The sequence below is a fragment of the Halyomorpha halys genome, unplaced genomic scaffold (genome assembly GCF_000696795.3).
Source record: "Halyomorpha halys isolate HHAL.00 unplaced genomic scaffold, Hhal_1.1 Scaffold422.1, whole genome shotgun sequence".
Lineage (NCBI taxonomy): Eukaryota > Metazoa > Arthropoda > Insecta > Hemiptera > Pentatomidae > Halyomorpha > Halyomorpha halys.
Genome location: NW_027111899.1, coordinates 589,600 through 605,722, shown reverse-complemented (window position 1 = coordinate 605,722; position 16,123 = coordinate 589,600). Strand labels below are relative to the sequence as shown.

Here is a 16,123-nt window from a genome sequence, read left to right as displayed (position 1 = left end):
GTCATATTGGAGGTCCATAAGGACGTTACTCAGTATCAGATCGCTGCATTAAATAGACCTTATTTATTTCTTTAATACTAAGGAATCGTTGGTTCTCAAATTTTTATTTTTATTTTTGACGACAACACCCGAATTTTCAATTAAAATTTTTCTATTAAGATCTCTCGTAAGGGGGCTCTAAATTAAATGATATTTGAAGGAAAATTAAATATGGTTCTCAATAGCAGTAAAAGAAGTAAAAAATTGTTTGTTAATTTATTATTGAGTTTGTATATTTAAATAATTTTCTCTATTTGGCTAAACCGATTTCTCGAAGTTTTATCTGAGCTGAACTTAATTCGAATAACGAAGATGTGATTCGTAGATTTGTAGCTAGCTGAGGAAACTACTCCAATCTATATGTAAATTGGTATATGTAAACTTTTAGGCTAGAACGTCATTTCCAGGTCTACTTCGTCATCCTGGGGTTTACAAAGAGAAATGCCTTTTCCAAAACATTGACATCTGTGACAAATGAGAAAACCATGTCCGTTCGTAAAGTGATATCGTGAAACTTCACTCGAAACTGATGTATATGTAGATTGTTCTAAACTAAGCTTAAAATTGGGTTTTAATTTAATATCATCGAACTTTTTGAAAATAATAATAGTATTAACGTGGATTTATTAAAACCTCTGCGGTAGCTAACATAATGTATTCTTAGATTACCTACAGGTCTTGTAAATTACCTTATCATTGATAATTGAGTTAGTTGTATTATTTTGAATTATTTAGCATCTGTATTTATTAAAATATAAACAAAAAAAAATTTATGATTCGTTAAAGTTTTCAGTGTTTTTTTTTTTTTTGTTAAACTTAAAAAACAAGGTTTAATTTTTTTTTTTTACTCCTTCCACTCCATATCTTTTGTGACCTTGATAAGCAATAATAATTGATAAGCTTTTTTTTTCGAAATAGTTGTAAACGCTATGGGACCACGAATCTCTGTGACTCAGATATTGATTTATGTATCAATTTTTCCCACCCTTTCGTAGGCTCTCTCTCTCTCTCTCTCTCTCTCTCACTCTCTCTCACACACACACACACACACATTTCTTTCATTTCGTTGTCTCTACTGTATTTTCATCTGTAATCTCATCAATTCACCTATATAGTTCAGACGCATTATTTTTAACTTTCATCTCATCACTTACCGATATTTGAAGTCCCCATCATTAACAAAAACATTTCAAGCAGTATCCCCAAGAAAGTGAAAGTAAAATTATATTTAATTTTCCTTTTAGATTTTTTATGTATCATATTTCACTTTGTGGTTCATTGCAAACTAAATCCTTTATAAATATTAATAAACCGCAAAATATTTTCATTATGTTTTTCATATTTTTGTTTAATTTTCTCACGATGTTTATTTTTAACCCACAATAATATTTTTTCGTAATAATATTAACATTTTTGTGTATGCTAATATATTGAAGATAATATTAAATATTTTATATATAATAATAGTCATTTAATTATAATGTCATTAGTTATTATACTATTTATGAGTAAAATTTCTAATTCATATTCCTCATAAACATTTTAAATAATCTTATTTAATAGTACTTGTACATATTTTTTCCTAAATATTTATTTTTAAGTAAAAGCTGAACGCTTTTAAAGGGGACCTCATCACCTTTAATCCTAGAAAGAGAGGTCATCTAAAAAGAGCTTTAGTTGCCTTTTTTTTATTTCCACTTTCTGATGGAGTTTAATATAAATCAAAAAAATGTAGTGTCATAAAAATTTATTTTTAGGAAAAATAATTTAAATGATAATTTATTAAGATTTCCATAAACACTAATGAACTATGCTGAAAAAAATGTAATGGAATTATTTTGGCGAAATTTAAATTTGTTTTCAATCTAAGTTAATTTTTTCAAAGATTGCTCTACTCGGTAAAGTAAATCTTTTCATGGTAAGATAAGTCGAGCGTTATCATGGGATATTGCTTACGATGCAGGGAGGTAATATCCGATCTAATTATTTTTGGTTTTATGATCTCTTTGAGATCTTAACGTACAATACTTTCTATAAAAAAAAAAATGTTTTAAAGATATGATCAGAAAGGCTCTGTTGGAAGTGGCGATTTCACGCCAATTCCTAGTTTTAGCGATATTGTTTTTAAAGACTCCCGTACTCATTATAAGTAAATATTTTCCGGTAATCTTAAAATGATGGAATAAGACCATTCTGTCCAGGTCTGATAATTTTAGTCAAATTAACCTGTTACATCACTTTTTCATTTAATTAAAAAAAATATATACTATAAATTATTACACACTATTAAAAAGTAATTAAAAGTATTTATTAAGTGACGAAGTAGGTTAATTTGACTAAAATTATCAGACCTGGACAAAATAGTCTGCAAACAATTTTAATGGTTCGATGTGAGGTGTGAATTTATAGTTAAGATTGTCTTTAAGGTTGGCCAGTTGGGCCGAAACCTTGGACGTATAAAATATTATTAAAGAGTGTTTGAGACTGAAATGGATACACTTTTATTTTATTTAAACAAAAATCAGTCTCGAAGAAGTAATAAGATTATACATATGTATAAAAAAAGTTATTACCCCGTATTTAAGAATTATGAAGAAAATATAATAAGCCTGGATTATACAGGCTTTAATAGTTATGGCCATATATAATAACATAAAAAGTTTCGAAAATATTTTTACCCCAAATATCTAGGATTAATAGGTACATAATATACACTATTGTCTATAAGTTTAACCTGGATAAATAAAATTGATGTAAATAAAAACTAGTATATTCTTTTAGCAGGTAAACTTTGTGAATTTAGTGTTGTTTTGTTTTTTTATTTCTCGCTGAAGTATTAATTTTAAAAAAATGATATTTTGCATTTTATTTATATAATGGATTTATTTACATCAAAACCTTTTAGATTAGATTCGACATAGAAAAACAGTTTTTTACTATTTCTAATTTTTTTCGCCTATTTTCTTTTCTGATTTTCCATTTCTTGGAATATTGGAAAATTTTTATTGAACACATGACTACCTATCTTTCAACGTTAATGATTTAAAATAATTTTGTTTGATAAAACCTAGTCGTTGAAAAAATAGGTTTATCTATGGAATTAATTTTTTGTGTAGGTAAGCGGAAGTATTCCATGAAATTTGATTACTTTTATCCTTGACCTCGTCGTTACTAATCTTCAAACGTAAACTTAATAGAAATATTATATTCATATATAATTAAAATATAAGTGTGTCGAGGAAATATATATGCGCACGTGTAAGCCAAAACGTTGCGCGGTAATGGGTCATTCTTACTTTGATGGGTCTTCAATTTCCTTTTAACTTAGAGCAATTCAAAATACGTTAGCGCATACATCAGCAAAATCAATGAAATTTATATGAGATCATTTCGATACCAATTCGCACAACCTGAAATTGTCATAAATTTTACGCATTACAAAATAATAACATATTACATATTTTGTTACCCGACACTCTTCCTAAATAGTTCATCGACTTATCTTGCCACCTGTGGTATACTGAAAACGGAGTAGCTTTTTCCTTGAACATTTATCTCCAATTTTTCTTAACCAAACATGTAGGGAAATTTTAACCAACCTGTGATAATTTTATGATTACTTACTAAATTTGACGGATTAATATTATTTTCTGAATTGTAATGTATGGGCATAGTGCCAACTATGTACCTAAGTACCTACTTTTACTTGTTCAGTTTATTGGTACCAAAGATAAAAATATTCATTTATAAGCATTTGCTATTAAAAGTAATTCGATAGTTGCTCCTATTGAAATTTACTACTATGTTCCTAGGTAGTTAATTCAATTAATATTATCGCACTTGCTCAGCCTCCACCAGCTCACTACCAGTGATACGGCGAGAGGGATTCGCTGGGATCTCTTGAGCTCTGCCCTACCCCTCTCACGTGGGGGATAGAGTGGGCTCAGGGATCCTCAGATCGATTGTGTAAATATTGTATATAAGAGTGTAAATGTGACTAGAGATTATATTATTTTATCATTATGTTATTTTTTCATACACATAGTTTGGTTATGATCATTTTGTTTATCTTTCTGTTTGTATATATTTTAAGAGAGATTTTTTTTTTCATTTATTTATTTATTTCATTCTTATTAAAATACCTACCTACTCCTTTGTCATTACATTGGTAGTTCTAAACAACTTCGTTATAAAAATAATCAATAAATACATGGAAGATATGTAAATAAAAAAAATATTGGACATCCGAAGTGAAATCCAAATCGTAGACTACCTCAAAATAATGCAAATTTATTGAGCCTACTTCTCGTAGAATCAATGATTTCAGGAAATGTATTCCATCACTGAGTGAGTGAACGTATTCAAAAAACCTCATCTGTGAATAGAGTGATCATTTGAGATTCGAATCTGATATGTGACCTTGTCATACATACGTAATAACATAACTATTTGATGAATTATATCCTTATAATTAGATATTATATTTACGAAACTACACGTTTGAGTTTAATTATCTAATACCTATGACATTAGGAATCAGGCAGTGATGGAATATGCTATTAAGGGATGTGTATACAAGCCCTGGAAGCAAGTTGACTAGTTTGGTTGGTGTTTGTTCACAATTAGTAGATATGTCGCTGGGTTCGGTCCTAGCTCGAGCTTACAGTTGAAAATAGTTGCTTCTTCATGCTGAGCTAGTATTTGGCAGGAATTTCTAATTGGCCGTATAGTGAGTTATCATTGCAAGGCTCCCGTTATTACAGGCTTCCTCATTATCTTTTACCTAATTAATATACTCAATTAGAACTTCGGTGAACTGTAAATCTGGTCGTTTTCAGTAACAAAAAACTACAAAAAGAAAATTAAGAAATACATTAACATTAAAATAACATTTACCCTGATCTCAATATTATATCTGATGAGGATACAAACTACCAAATTTCATTTGATGCAGGGTATGATCGTCAGGATATCTCATGAACCCCGTAATAGACCACTATCATTTTAACGGTACTTTCCTTCAATTTCAAATTATGAAGGAGTTGGACCCGAATCTCGATTTGAGTACATACTCCATATCTGAAGGGGTTTGGTTATGATATAAAAAGAGATTGAGATGAAGTTAATTGAAGAAAATAGAAATAACTTGTGAAGGGGCCAGGCCGAAACGATTATATAATATTTTTAGTGAGATTAAATAAATTTAGATGGTGGGAAATATTGCTGGCATGAAACGGGTTGATGACAGTGATGGGTCACCTTGTTTTACAAAAAATGGATGGATGTTCTTACTTGATGGAACCCCTATGGGTCTGCTGGTTTGTGATTCTGCTACGATGGGGTGTCCTGCCTCCATGTTGGGTGCTCTCATTCCCACACTCCCTGCCTGCTTCTAGCCTGACTTCTTCTCTGTTCCATGGCTTATGACCGAGTTAAAACAGTCCAGAAGTCCCTGGAGAGTCTTCAGGATTCGACTTGTTAGGAATTACCCTTATGATGTGGCAGTTGCTCTACTGTTTATGATAGATGGCTCTGATAATTGTAGATTTCTGGTTATTTCACCCAATTAAAGTGACCCTCCCCTCCCTCCACTATCCTATTCCCCTCAAAACCTAAAACAACAGGCCTTTGGCCTGAATAACTATGATTTGTGGATGAATCCATGAATTGACGCAATGATGCAACATGTTCATTATTCTATCACACAATCATGATTGATTAGAATGATCATTATATATCACTTAGTGTTTTTCTACACAAATCAAAACCGTCTAACACATGTGTAGTGCGTTTTTTTTTCGTTCTAAATCTAAATCCGTCTAACGGTTTACTGATTGTTAATAATCATGTTGTACAAAACCTACTGTGATACATGACGTGTTTGAACTCCAAAACATAGCATTTTGATTCAAGCTTAAACATTTTATTGAAAAATTATCAACGTAATTGTTCAGTAATTCAATTTCAAAAACGAAAGAAAACTATAATTTGTACATAGAACAAACTACATATATTTCGTTTAAAACTATCGGTGTTATATTAAAAATCTTAACGTAGTCAGCTATACCTCAAAAGATTAGTGAGAATCTCTTGGGTGGTAATGGGGCGTATAATGGATGAGTGGGAATTAATTAGGTTATTTATAGATACCTTTATTTTTAATATAATATTCATTATTATTTTACATATGATTGTGCTATATAAAGTATTTAGAGGGAAAAAAACTTTATCATAAAGTATATGAAATATTTTTAAAAACCGTTATATTTATTTGAACTTTTTCCCCCTTTATTTTCTAATATATATTCTGTCATAGAAATTCAGATATTGTTAATAGTGATCTAGGGGGACATTCACACCATATTTGCAGAAATATATTAATTAAATGTTAGGAAAATAATAAATAAAAAAAATCAAATCAAAGTTAAATAATATATTTATTCCTATATACAATATTGACATTCAGCCAAATGAACTCCCAACCAAAAAGTAAAGTCAGAAGTAAAACTCCTTAAGTTCTCGTCGCTTCCCTCTCAACCTTTTATTTTTTTTTTGGGCCCCATTCATTCGATCATTTCTAATTTACGCGGGGGTGGGGAGAGGTGTTATCTAGACATAACCTAACCTATTCTACCCTTGGTGGGGACTCAAGTTTTCATTTCGTGGGACCGCCACAGAAATGAGAGAAGCCGACCTCCCAGGTAAGATGCGATCCGATGCTGCCGCAGTTTCTAGTTTGAAAGACCTGAGCCTCAACCATCTGAGCAGCGGACAGCGTGCGTCTCAATCCATGCCACTGGTGCTAAAATCCAGTGGAGTATAATACATCATGTATTATAACAGTTACAGGTATTTTCCAACTTGATCCAGAACTATTAGCAAACAGTCAGGCGTACATTTAAGTCGGGTTATTTACATAACAGTGTTGTTAATTGTTAGATCAAAAACCAACGTATAACAATAGAATTGCGATTCCAAGTGTCATGTTTCCGCCAGCGGTCTGTTGCAGATTCGGGGCGTTTGTAGCCGAGAAAAGTCTTAGCAATCTTTGAACTGTAGGGGAGCCGGTTTCAATCCGGCCTGGGGTGGTTGACTTTTACTTCACGGTGGTCCCATGGAATGTAAACTTGAACCTTTTAAAATTTGAAATATATTTAGTCAAGATTTGTATTCAAATTTTATATATTCACATCTCAAAAGTAATGCTTTTTGATACGTTAACATTACACAACAAAGCTTACTTTGATTTATTTAAAAATTTTAATTTTCTCCTGTCTAATGGGTGTTAATAACCAATATTAATAATAAAAAATAAACTTATGTATCTTCCAGTTTGTTATCTTTGTTATTTGTTATCCAGTTATCTTCCTAAAGTTAATATATCGAATTGCGATTGAAAAATCATCAATTGTTTCAAATAGGATGTTTTTAATAGTTCGTAGTTATTCAGAAAACAATATAAGAGCTCCATCTGTAACTTGCAGGGTCCCGTGCTTGAAAAGTATCCGTTGCCCTACTTGCTTACTGACGTCTCTGGTTTAAAAAAAAAAATTTGAGAGGCTTACATGTCGCGAATTTGGCCGAAATAAATATCTCTCATTTGACAACAAAGCCCCATATAAATCCTCCAGTCGGTAATATTTCATCCATAACAATTCCTGATAATCCTTGGCGCCTAAACAGAGAATTGCCCCGTGACCTACTTGGAGCAGTCATTGGAGTCCTACCAACCGCTTCATTCTCCACTACTCAAATGGTTATCTACAATTCAAACTTAAAACTTGTAATACAGTTCCTCATTTCACGATGCACTTTATTAACTTCAATAAAACATGATTGATCTGAATGGCGAACTAAGGTCAACATTGCACATTTAGAACAAAATAGGATTTTTTTTAAGTTCTCGTATAAGCTGAAGTTAGTTTATATTTGTAGGATACTACTATATAACATGACCATAAAACGAATGAATTGAAATATAACTATTTATTATTTATAATATGTCGTATTATTTATATTTGTGAATACTTTTTATCTATTAATATCTTTATTTAGTACTTCTTTTATTAAGATTTTTTCTCCTATCCCATAGAAATAAGCGTACCATTTCAGAAAATAAACACCTTTGTTCAAGCGTGAATTTTTGTTTAAAAACATATTTTTTTTTTTTACCTTATTAGTAGTTAGTTACATTGTCATTTTGATATATATATGCAATTCTACGTCTCGTCTTTAGTGAAAATCTTCTTTCATTTTTATTTTGTAATATTATATTCTGTCAAATACCTATTTACAATGGTAACAGGGATCATACGGCACATTCTCACAATATCCCTCTTCCACTGTTGTTTCGTTAGTGCCCAGAATCGTTCCTTGTTTTGAAACCATATTATGAATTTCTTTTTCAAACCATTATTTCATTTCTTAAGAATATGTTTAGGATATTTATTTATTTTTTTGTAATCCACGCGAATATCATTAGTTTTGGCTTCTCTCTTGGATTTGTTCTTCTTTTCCTTCCCTCATCATCTCTGCATGCCTTTGTATTTTTTTCTTTTGTCCACGCGTCCCTCTTTTTCTAATTTCTCTGTCCCACTAGAACCTTGATTTCTTTGTCTTTTCCTATATCTTTCTCCGTCCAGACAGTCCTGGTACGTTATTCTTTTCCGCTAGTCTTTTCATTTCCTCCTTCATCTGCCTGATTTATTTTATTATATATTGATTTTGTTTATTAGTTTTTTAGGTGGAATTTAAAATTAATTTATTAAATTTGTTTAATTTAATAAGAAATTCGCGGGAAATTCTGAAATGAAACTACTAGATTAGATACCCTATTGTTTAGAATTAACTTTAATTCCTGAGTACTATGAGTTAAAATTAAGATCTTTAAATTGAAAGAATTTGATAGTAATTTAATTATTTTAGAGGATTCTGTTCTGTAATTGATAATCCACGATAAAGTTTTCTATAATCGGTTGTTTGTATATCTTTGTCTGATTGTAGGTTTTATTAGAAACTTTTCTTAATTTTTTATCGAGATTTATGTCAGGACTATATTGAGCATTGAAATGGGTAAAATTTAATAAGTATTTTGATTATTAAATTAAGTTATGTATCTATGACTTATGAAATTGGATTGAAATGTAATGTTCAATATGTATTATTTATGATAATATATACCGCCCGTCCATTAATTTGTATTCTTGTTTATTGCATCAGTTTTGTACTTAATAATATTTTAATATATATTGTTATACAGATAGCCTCACTTAATCTTCTATTTTTGATTGTTTTTTTTATTCTAATATTTTTTTTCGGCCATGACTCCCATTGAGTCCTATACTGTCTTACCATGGTTAGGGGTCATAGTTTTTCATTTTATGGGACCACCACTCAATGAAAAAAGCCAACGCCACAGGTCGGATTCAAATCGGCACCGCTAATAGACATCAAATTGGTAAGATTGTGCTTAACCATTGAGCTACGGGCGGCCCCTAATTCTAATATTATTTTTAAAATCAAAACCGTTTTTTTCGTTTTTTTATGCTATACCATTGATGTTACCATCGTATTTTTAAAATTTATTATAGGTTTCCTTTATATACACTTAGTCACAATTTTGGCAATTTATTTAATGTATCTGTTTTAACTAATTTTCCTATTCTATCCTTTATGTTGGTCAAATATAAGTTTATTGTATTGTAATTATACTTACTCTATTTAATGTTATAACGATATTTGTTAAATTTTAACCTTATTTGTACTATCAAGCATGGTTTATAATATATTTTAAAGAATCTCGTTTAAATTGTTATTATTATTTTGTTATAATCTCTTATAAATGTGAGTTAATGCATTTTGACTATTTTTACTTTCCGTTTTTTTTATCTTTCTGTTTATTATTTATTACTTTATTATTATCCCTTTAATTTCTATATATATTACATAATTTGTTGATTGAGTAAGACGAAACAGCTTCTTACATTTTGTTACTAACAAAAAAAATGTCAGTTTTTGCTGATTATGATAGTTATTGTTGTATAAAGTTTATAAGCACTTTTACATAAAAAAAATGTGTATACTTTTTTTTACTGTACAAACCTACACCATATATCATTGTATGAAGAACGTGTAGGATGAATGGACTGCTTGGGGTAATATTGGTGGCCTGTCAGCGATCGTATTTGTGTATCTTGAAGAGCATCATTAATTATCCCTAATACCTCCTAGTGTACACATCAATGACGGGATCTTCCCAGCTGTCGCTAGTATGTTTTCATTATTTTCAACATTTTTTCTCCAAAAAAATATGGTATAAATAATTGAAATTCTAGCTTATTATATCTCAAGAGATGTAGCTATAAGTGTTGTTAATAAAATATGGACGAACACTGTTACAACATAGTAGTTATGTATTGTAAAATAGTTGTAAAATGGAGAATTTAAATTAAAAGTCGTACTAGAAAGATATTATTTAGAAATAATTTGAGTTTTATCTTAATCTGATATATCTGCAATAGATAAGATACCAAATACCATTTAGAAATATATTTTTTAAAAATGCTGATTCTGACTTAATATGATATCAGTTTAGGAAAATTTGCCTTTCAAAACTTCAAAGCGCCTATGTATTCTTTAGGGATCAATTTCTTGATTATTGAAAAGCAAACTTTCTAAGATTACTCTCGAATTCCAAACTCAATTTGATCCCTTAAATCCGTAAATGAACGGCCTCATTTCGGGATGAAATGTGAAGCCATTAGACTTGAAAATTACTTTGAAAGTTGATAGTTAAACTTCTGTGACAATAGCCTATTTGTTTGAGTATCAAAGCCTCGTTAGATATGGGCTAGCCGAAGGACTTGAATCAGCAGAGACTTACTGTCCTTTCATCGACACTAAACTACCTCAATCCTTTTAGGTTAATACCTATCTGATTCGGAAGGGAATTCGTAACTTTTCACTCGCTCAATCATTCAACTAAAACTTATAAAAGTTATTCAATGAAGCGGCGCTTCAATACCGTGAAAGGGCCCTATTTAGGCAACAGCAAACTAATTACCTTACTCAAATAGACCTCGGATACTAAGGTAATTAATATCTGACGTTTATCTTTCAATTAATATTTATGCAATTAATACTAATTGAGTAAATCTACCGAATTGTTTACATAATTTCATATTATTTATACAGTGTGCTTTGGTAGTCTAAAGGTTTAAATTTTCGAAAGGTGTAAAAGCATAGCAATTAAAAAAAAAAATCTTCTCTTCTAAACTCCTTTCCAATTATATAATGATTCATTATTTCACAAGTTAAAAACTTTATTTTATTATTTTCAATTTTATTTGAAGTCAGTATTATAAAATATTAATGTCAATTCGGCATTCACTAAATAGTATCTTAATACTAAAATATAAATAAAATAAAATTTTAACTGCGGGTAATTTTTTTGCAAATTATATGACGTTAAAATTAGGTTGTTTTTTTTAAAGTCGACTTATAAAGATGGACCACAGCCAATAAAGATTTTATAAGGAAAACACCAAAATTCGAGTAGTCAATTTTCAACAATTTTCTTTTGGCTTTGTGATCACAGAAGCAGCCTTTTTCAGGACATTTTTAATTAAATATTTATTTTTTTTAAATATCGGTTTTAAGTCAAATTTTAATGTCAATAATTCGGGGGGAAATCCGATAAAATATTGATGTAAAAAAAATTAATATTTCGATTTACCTATATTTTTCTAACATTTCTGGTTAGAATCCAGCTAGAGCATATAATTATTTATTCTTGAACCACAAGTCAACCTGTGGGTTCCGTAACCTTCCAGGGACCCAGCCTCCATAAAGTGAATTTCCTCAATTGGGTTAAATTCTGGAGGTTGATGCGATCTTGAACAATTGACCTTGCACAACCGTCAGGGATTTATGGGTCATATAGGGGGTTCTGCTCTAGATTGCTTACTGACACACTAATATCCTTATTTTTATATAAAGATTGTTGGAACTTTGCTTTAAAGAATTAATTTGGATTTTTTTTTTTTTTTTTTTAGATTGAAGCTAACATTTTCTTGCATGATGGACCTATCGAAATTTCCTTTGGACAGCCAAGTTTGCACTATGGAAGTTGCAAGCTGTAAGTATTGGACCTAAAATAATGTTTTGTTTTTTTTATCTTTATTTAATTCAATGATATTCTGTTCAGCTCGATGAATTTTTCTAATGTGTTAATTATTATTTAATTAGTGGAGATACTATTAGTTCTGTTTGTTATTACTTTATTTGAACGTTTCTCTAATATATAATTCCGGTCTGGAGTTCTCAGTAACAAAGATGAGCTAGGTGTTTGCTCAAAGCTTCCATTGTTTGTTTTAATATTCATTAAAATACATCCCTTCCTTGCTTCTCTTCTGCAAATTCTTCTTATTTGCTTGAGTATGTTGACGTCTTTAATTGTCGCTAAACAATTTGAACACTTCTTGTTTCCCATAAATTGTTTTAAGCCATTAATGGCTTACTGTTAAGTCATATTTAGAAAGGACATTTATTGTTTTCTATGCTTAACATTTTTTCTCCTTATTTCCTCTTTATTTAATTCCATAAATGCAGTAAAAATACTGAGGAATTATAAAATCTTTTCTTTTTTAAAATTTTTCAAAATATTTTTATAACAACAATTTGATAATTTATGTATGTATTTATTTGTTGCATTCTAAATTTAAAATAAAAAACAGTGCATTTTATATTTCATTTCTATTTATCTTTTTTTTTTTTTCTTTTCTCTCCTAATAATCAATTTAATGCGTATTTTAAAATTTTATTATCATCTTTCTATCATTATCTATTTGATATTTATAAATTTATAAATTATTCACTTGCTTATTAAATATCACTTGGTTGATTTTATTTTTCGGAAAGCATGTTAAATACAAAATTGTTCAATTTTTTTCGTTTCATATGAACTCTTCTAGTATACTTGCAAAAGTTTTTTCCTTCCTCTGGCTTATGCAAGGAAACGGATGATTTTGGGAATTGAATTAAAAATGTACCTGTTTATTTGAATAAGAAATAGTTTCATTATCTAATATTCAAAATTTTATTGCTATTTAATCGAATCCAGTATATCTCTTGGATTTACTATAAGTTCCTATAGATAACAAAAATATAAATTTTGGAAATTTATTTTCATAAAAATGAAATACTTATAAGGATTTGTAAACAAGAGGGTATAAACAGAGTATAAAAGTTTGAGAACCGCTGTAATATCTGTCTACTTAACTCTCTGTTTAATTTAGTATTCTAGTGGGTAGTTATTGCTCTTTTCATCTTACCAGTTCATCATTAAATCTTTATGTCCATTTTTTTTTTTCATTTTCATACTGTTTTCTTGGTATCACATCATCAGCAATTCTATGTTGTTTTTTGAGCAATGCTAGTACAAAATCGTCTGTCAATATTCCAATTTTATCTCGCTATTAAGGTGATTTTATTATTATTTTTTTTTTGTGATAGATACAAGTTCAATACTTTGTTTTTAGATTACCCTAATAACCCACGATCCTACATTATAAAAATAATTAATTTGTAGTAAAAACTTATTTTTTTTATCACCGGACGGTGTCAAACCTTTTAGCGAGTAGGAAGTATGTAAGAAGACCCTATGAGATTCTAATGAAAAATAACTGAAACAGGATATTGCCTGAAAGAACAAACTTTATCTCGAAGATCAATAGCCTGCTGCTTCCCGAGTAAGATCATCAAAGGAACTGTTACATAGAGGTAGGAAAGGCGTCCGAACTGCGAGGATTTGTTGCTTGTAATCAAGTAGTATGAGGTCGAATCCCTTAGTAGCTCTATATTCTACGGCGTGTGTTAGTTATAGGGAATTACATTTGTAATTATATTATTACTAATTAATTAAACATATTATATTATTTATTACCAGATTATCCCAAGTAAGCCACAATGGTTTCTATTCATCCCTATATTCTCGGTCTGCTGTTGTTCCACGAGGTAGTATCCTCGATCCCATCCTCTACACCGTCTATACAGCTGACATTCCAACCAATCCTAACACTACAGTTTCATTTAATAATGTTACTCTTACCCCTGTCGAATAGGTCCGCTACCTTGGACTACATCTGGACAAACGATTTACCTGGGATCCTCACACAAGACTGAAAAGACAGGAAACTTCACGTCGATTTCGATTATTATAGCACTTACTAGACAAACGGTCTAAACTTCCAACTCATTACAAAATATTGATCTACATGACAATAAGGCCAATCTGGACATATGGAGTTGAGCTTTGGGGCTCCACTAAACCTTCGAATTCCTCTCGTATCCAATCCTTGGTAATATCCTCAATGCTCCTTACTTTGTCACAAATAAAATCATATATAAAGAACTTCATGTTCCCTAGGTAACCGATCTAGCCCGAACCAGATATCACTTCTTCCATTATAAACTCCCTAATCACTCAAACCCCCTAGTTTCTAACCTTGCATCCTCTTCCATTCCTGAAAATCCTCCGAGGCGCTTGAAAAGAAGATGGCCACGAGACCTGCTAATATATAATGTCATTAGAGTGCTACCAATTGGAAGTTTCTCTACACGCCTGTAACACTCCATTTTAACGAAGATCAAATTTACTGAATGTATGATATAATATACAGTTGTAAATTTCGATAAAGATATTTAAAAAAATATTTATTACTAAAAAGTATTACTTTATTATTATTGTGTTAATATGTCAGGCCATCTCAGAAGGAAAAGACTTATAGCAAACAATGCTTTCAAATCATGCAATTTTATTTCCAAAATCGATCTTCAGTTTACGAAACTTACCATGTTCTACTTCCGTCCTACTGTCGACATGAATGAGTATGTTGTTCGAAACATGGACCGTTTTGGCACAAAGCACACTCTAGTTGGTAATACGCACTCATAGAAAAAAAGTGCAGTGCACACTTAAGACGTTGTTGCTGCTGATATTCGAAGGATTCAAGGGTACCAAGATGAGTCGATTTGTCAACTTTAGCAATCAAAGCTGTTTCCATACACTTTTGGAAAATATTGCGTAAATATATTGATTAAAAATCCATTATGTGCAAGATATGAAATCCATTAATGCATTAAAAAGCATTCATTTAATGTGGGAAATATTTAATGTGCATAAGATTTTTCATAATGGACCTTTCAGCTGGCTTCAAAGATCGTTTGATCTCTTATCTATCGATTATTTCCAGTCAGAAGTCGCTTCTTTATGGCGATTAACCACAAATGCCAGACCATCTGAAAGAGAACATTCCTTGCAATCCTAAAATTGGAGGTGAGGACCTGATAGCTGAGCATATTTGGGCAAAGATCCTAGAGTGTTTGGTTCAAAACGGTTAGTAGGCGAGAGGGTTAAAATGTCACCATAGCAACCTCGTACCGGCAGTAGCGCTGGTTCAAATTCAGTCTGGGGGAGTCGAGTTTTATTTTGTAGTGGGCCTGAGCAATGGAAGCATGGCACTTCTCCCTCACACTCTGGTTAGAATAGGTTGATTACCTGTAGATAATCATCCGTTTGTCAGAAATTACCAGGTTGGATGGAACATGAAAAAAAAATGGTCCAGAAGATTGTTCGATCCCCATTTCGTTCTGTCAATATTTATTTCGCAACAGCCCCGAGAAATGAATGTTGATATTTCCACTTTTTGCTATAATAGGTCCTATATGGAAGAATTGATCCATAAAAAAATAAATAAAACTACAAAACATTTTCATTCATTGCGAGCTCCAGCTGGAATAAAATCCATTAACAAAAAAATGATATAACAAAATTATTTTTTTATAATTATAAAATTCTTTCTTGAGACTGGCAATTTTTTACTAAATAATTCAAAACATTATCTAAATTATAGTCTCAAAACTTTTATTGTTTTTACACGTCCAACGTTTCGGCCAATTTGGCCATCTTCAGGGACAATCTACTACAAAAAGTTTCCATTATATGTGTGGTCCTACAACCATTTCAAATATTTAACATTATTATTTATAATTTACCTTACCTTAATTCACTATGAAACATATTATT

At 30.6% G+C, this 16,123-nt stretch overlaps 1 protein-coding gene across 2 annotated transcripts in view; it reads left to right on the top strand.

Moving 5' to 3' along the window:
• Window positions 1-16,123, top strand: part of LOC106682539 (glycine receptor subunit beta-type 4) — a 409,926-nt gene that overhangs the window by 320,905 nt on the left and 72,898 nt on the right. For both annotated transcript variants that reach the window (XM_067049814.1, XM_067049815.1), the window contains exon 5: window positions 12,093-12,175. In XM_067049814.1, the coding sequence (XP_066905915.1) occupies window positions 12,093-12,175 (83 nt within the window). The remainder of the gene's footprint in view (window positions 1-12,092; window positions 12,176-16,123) is intronic.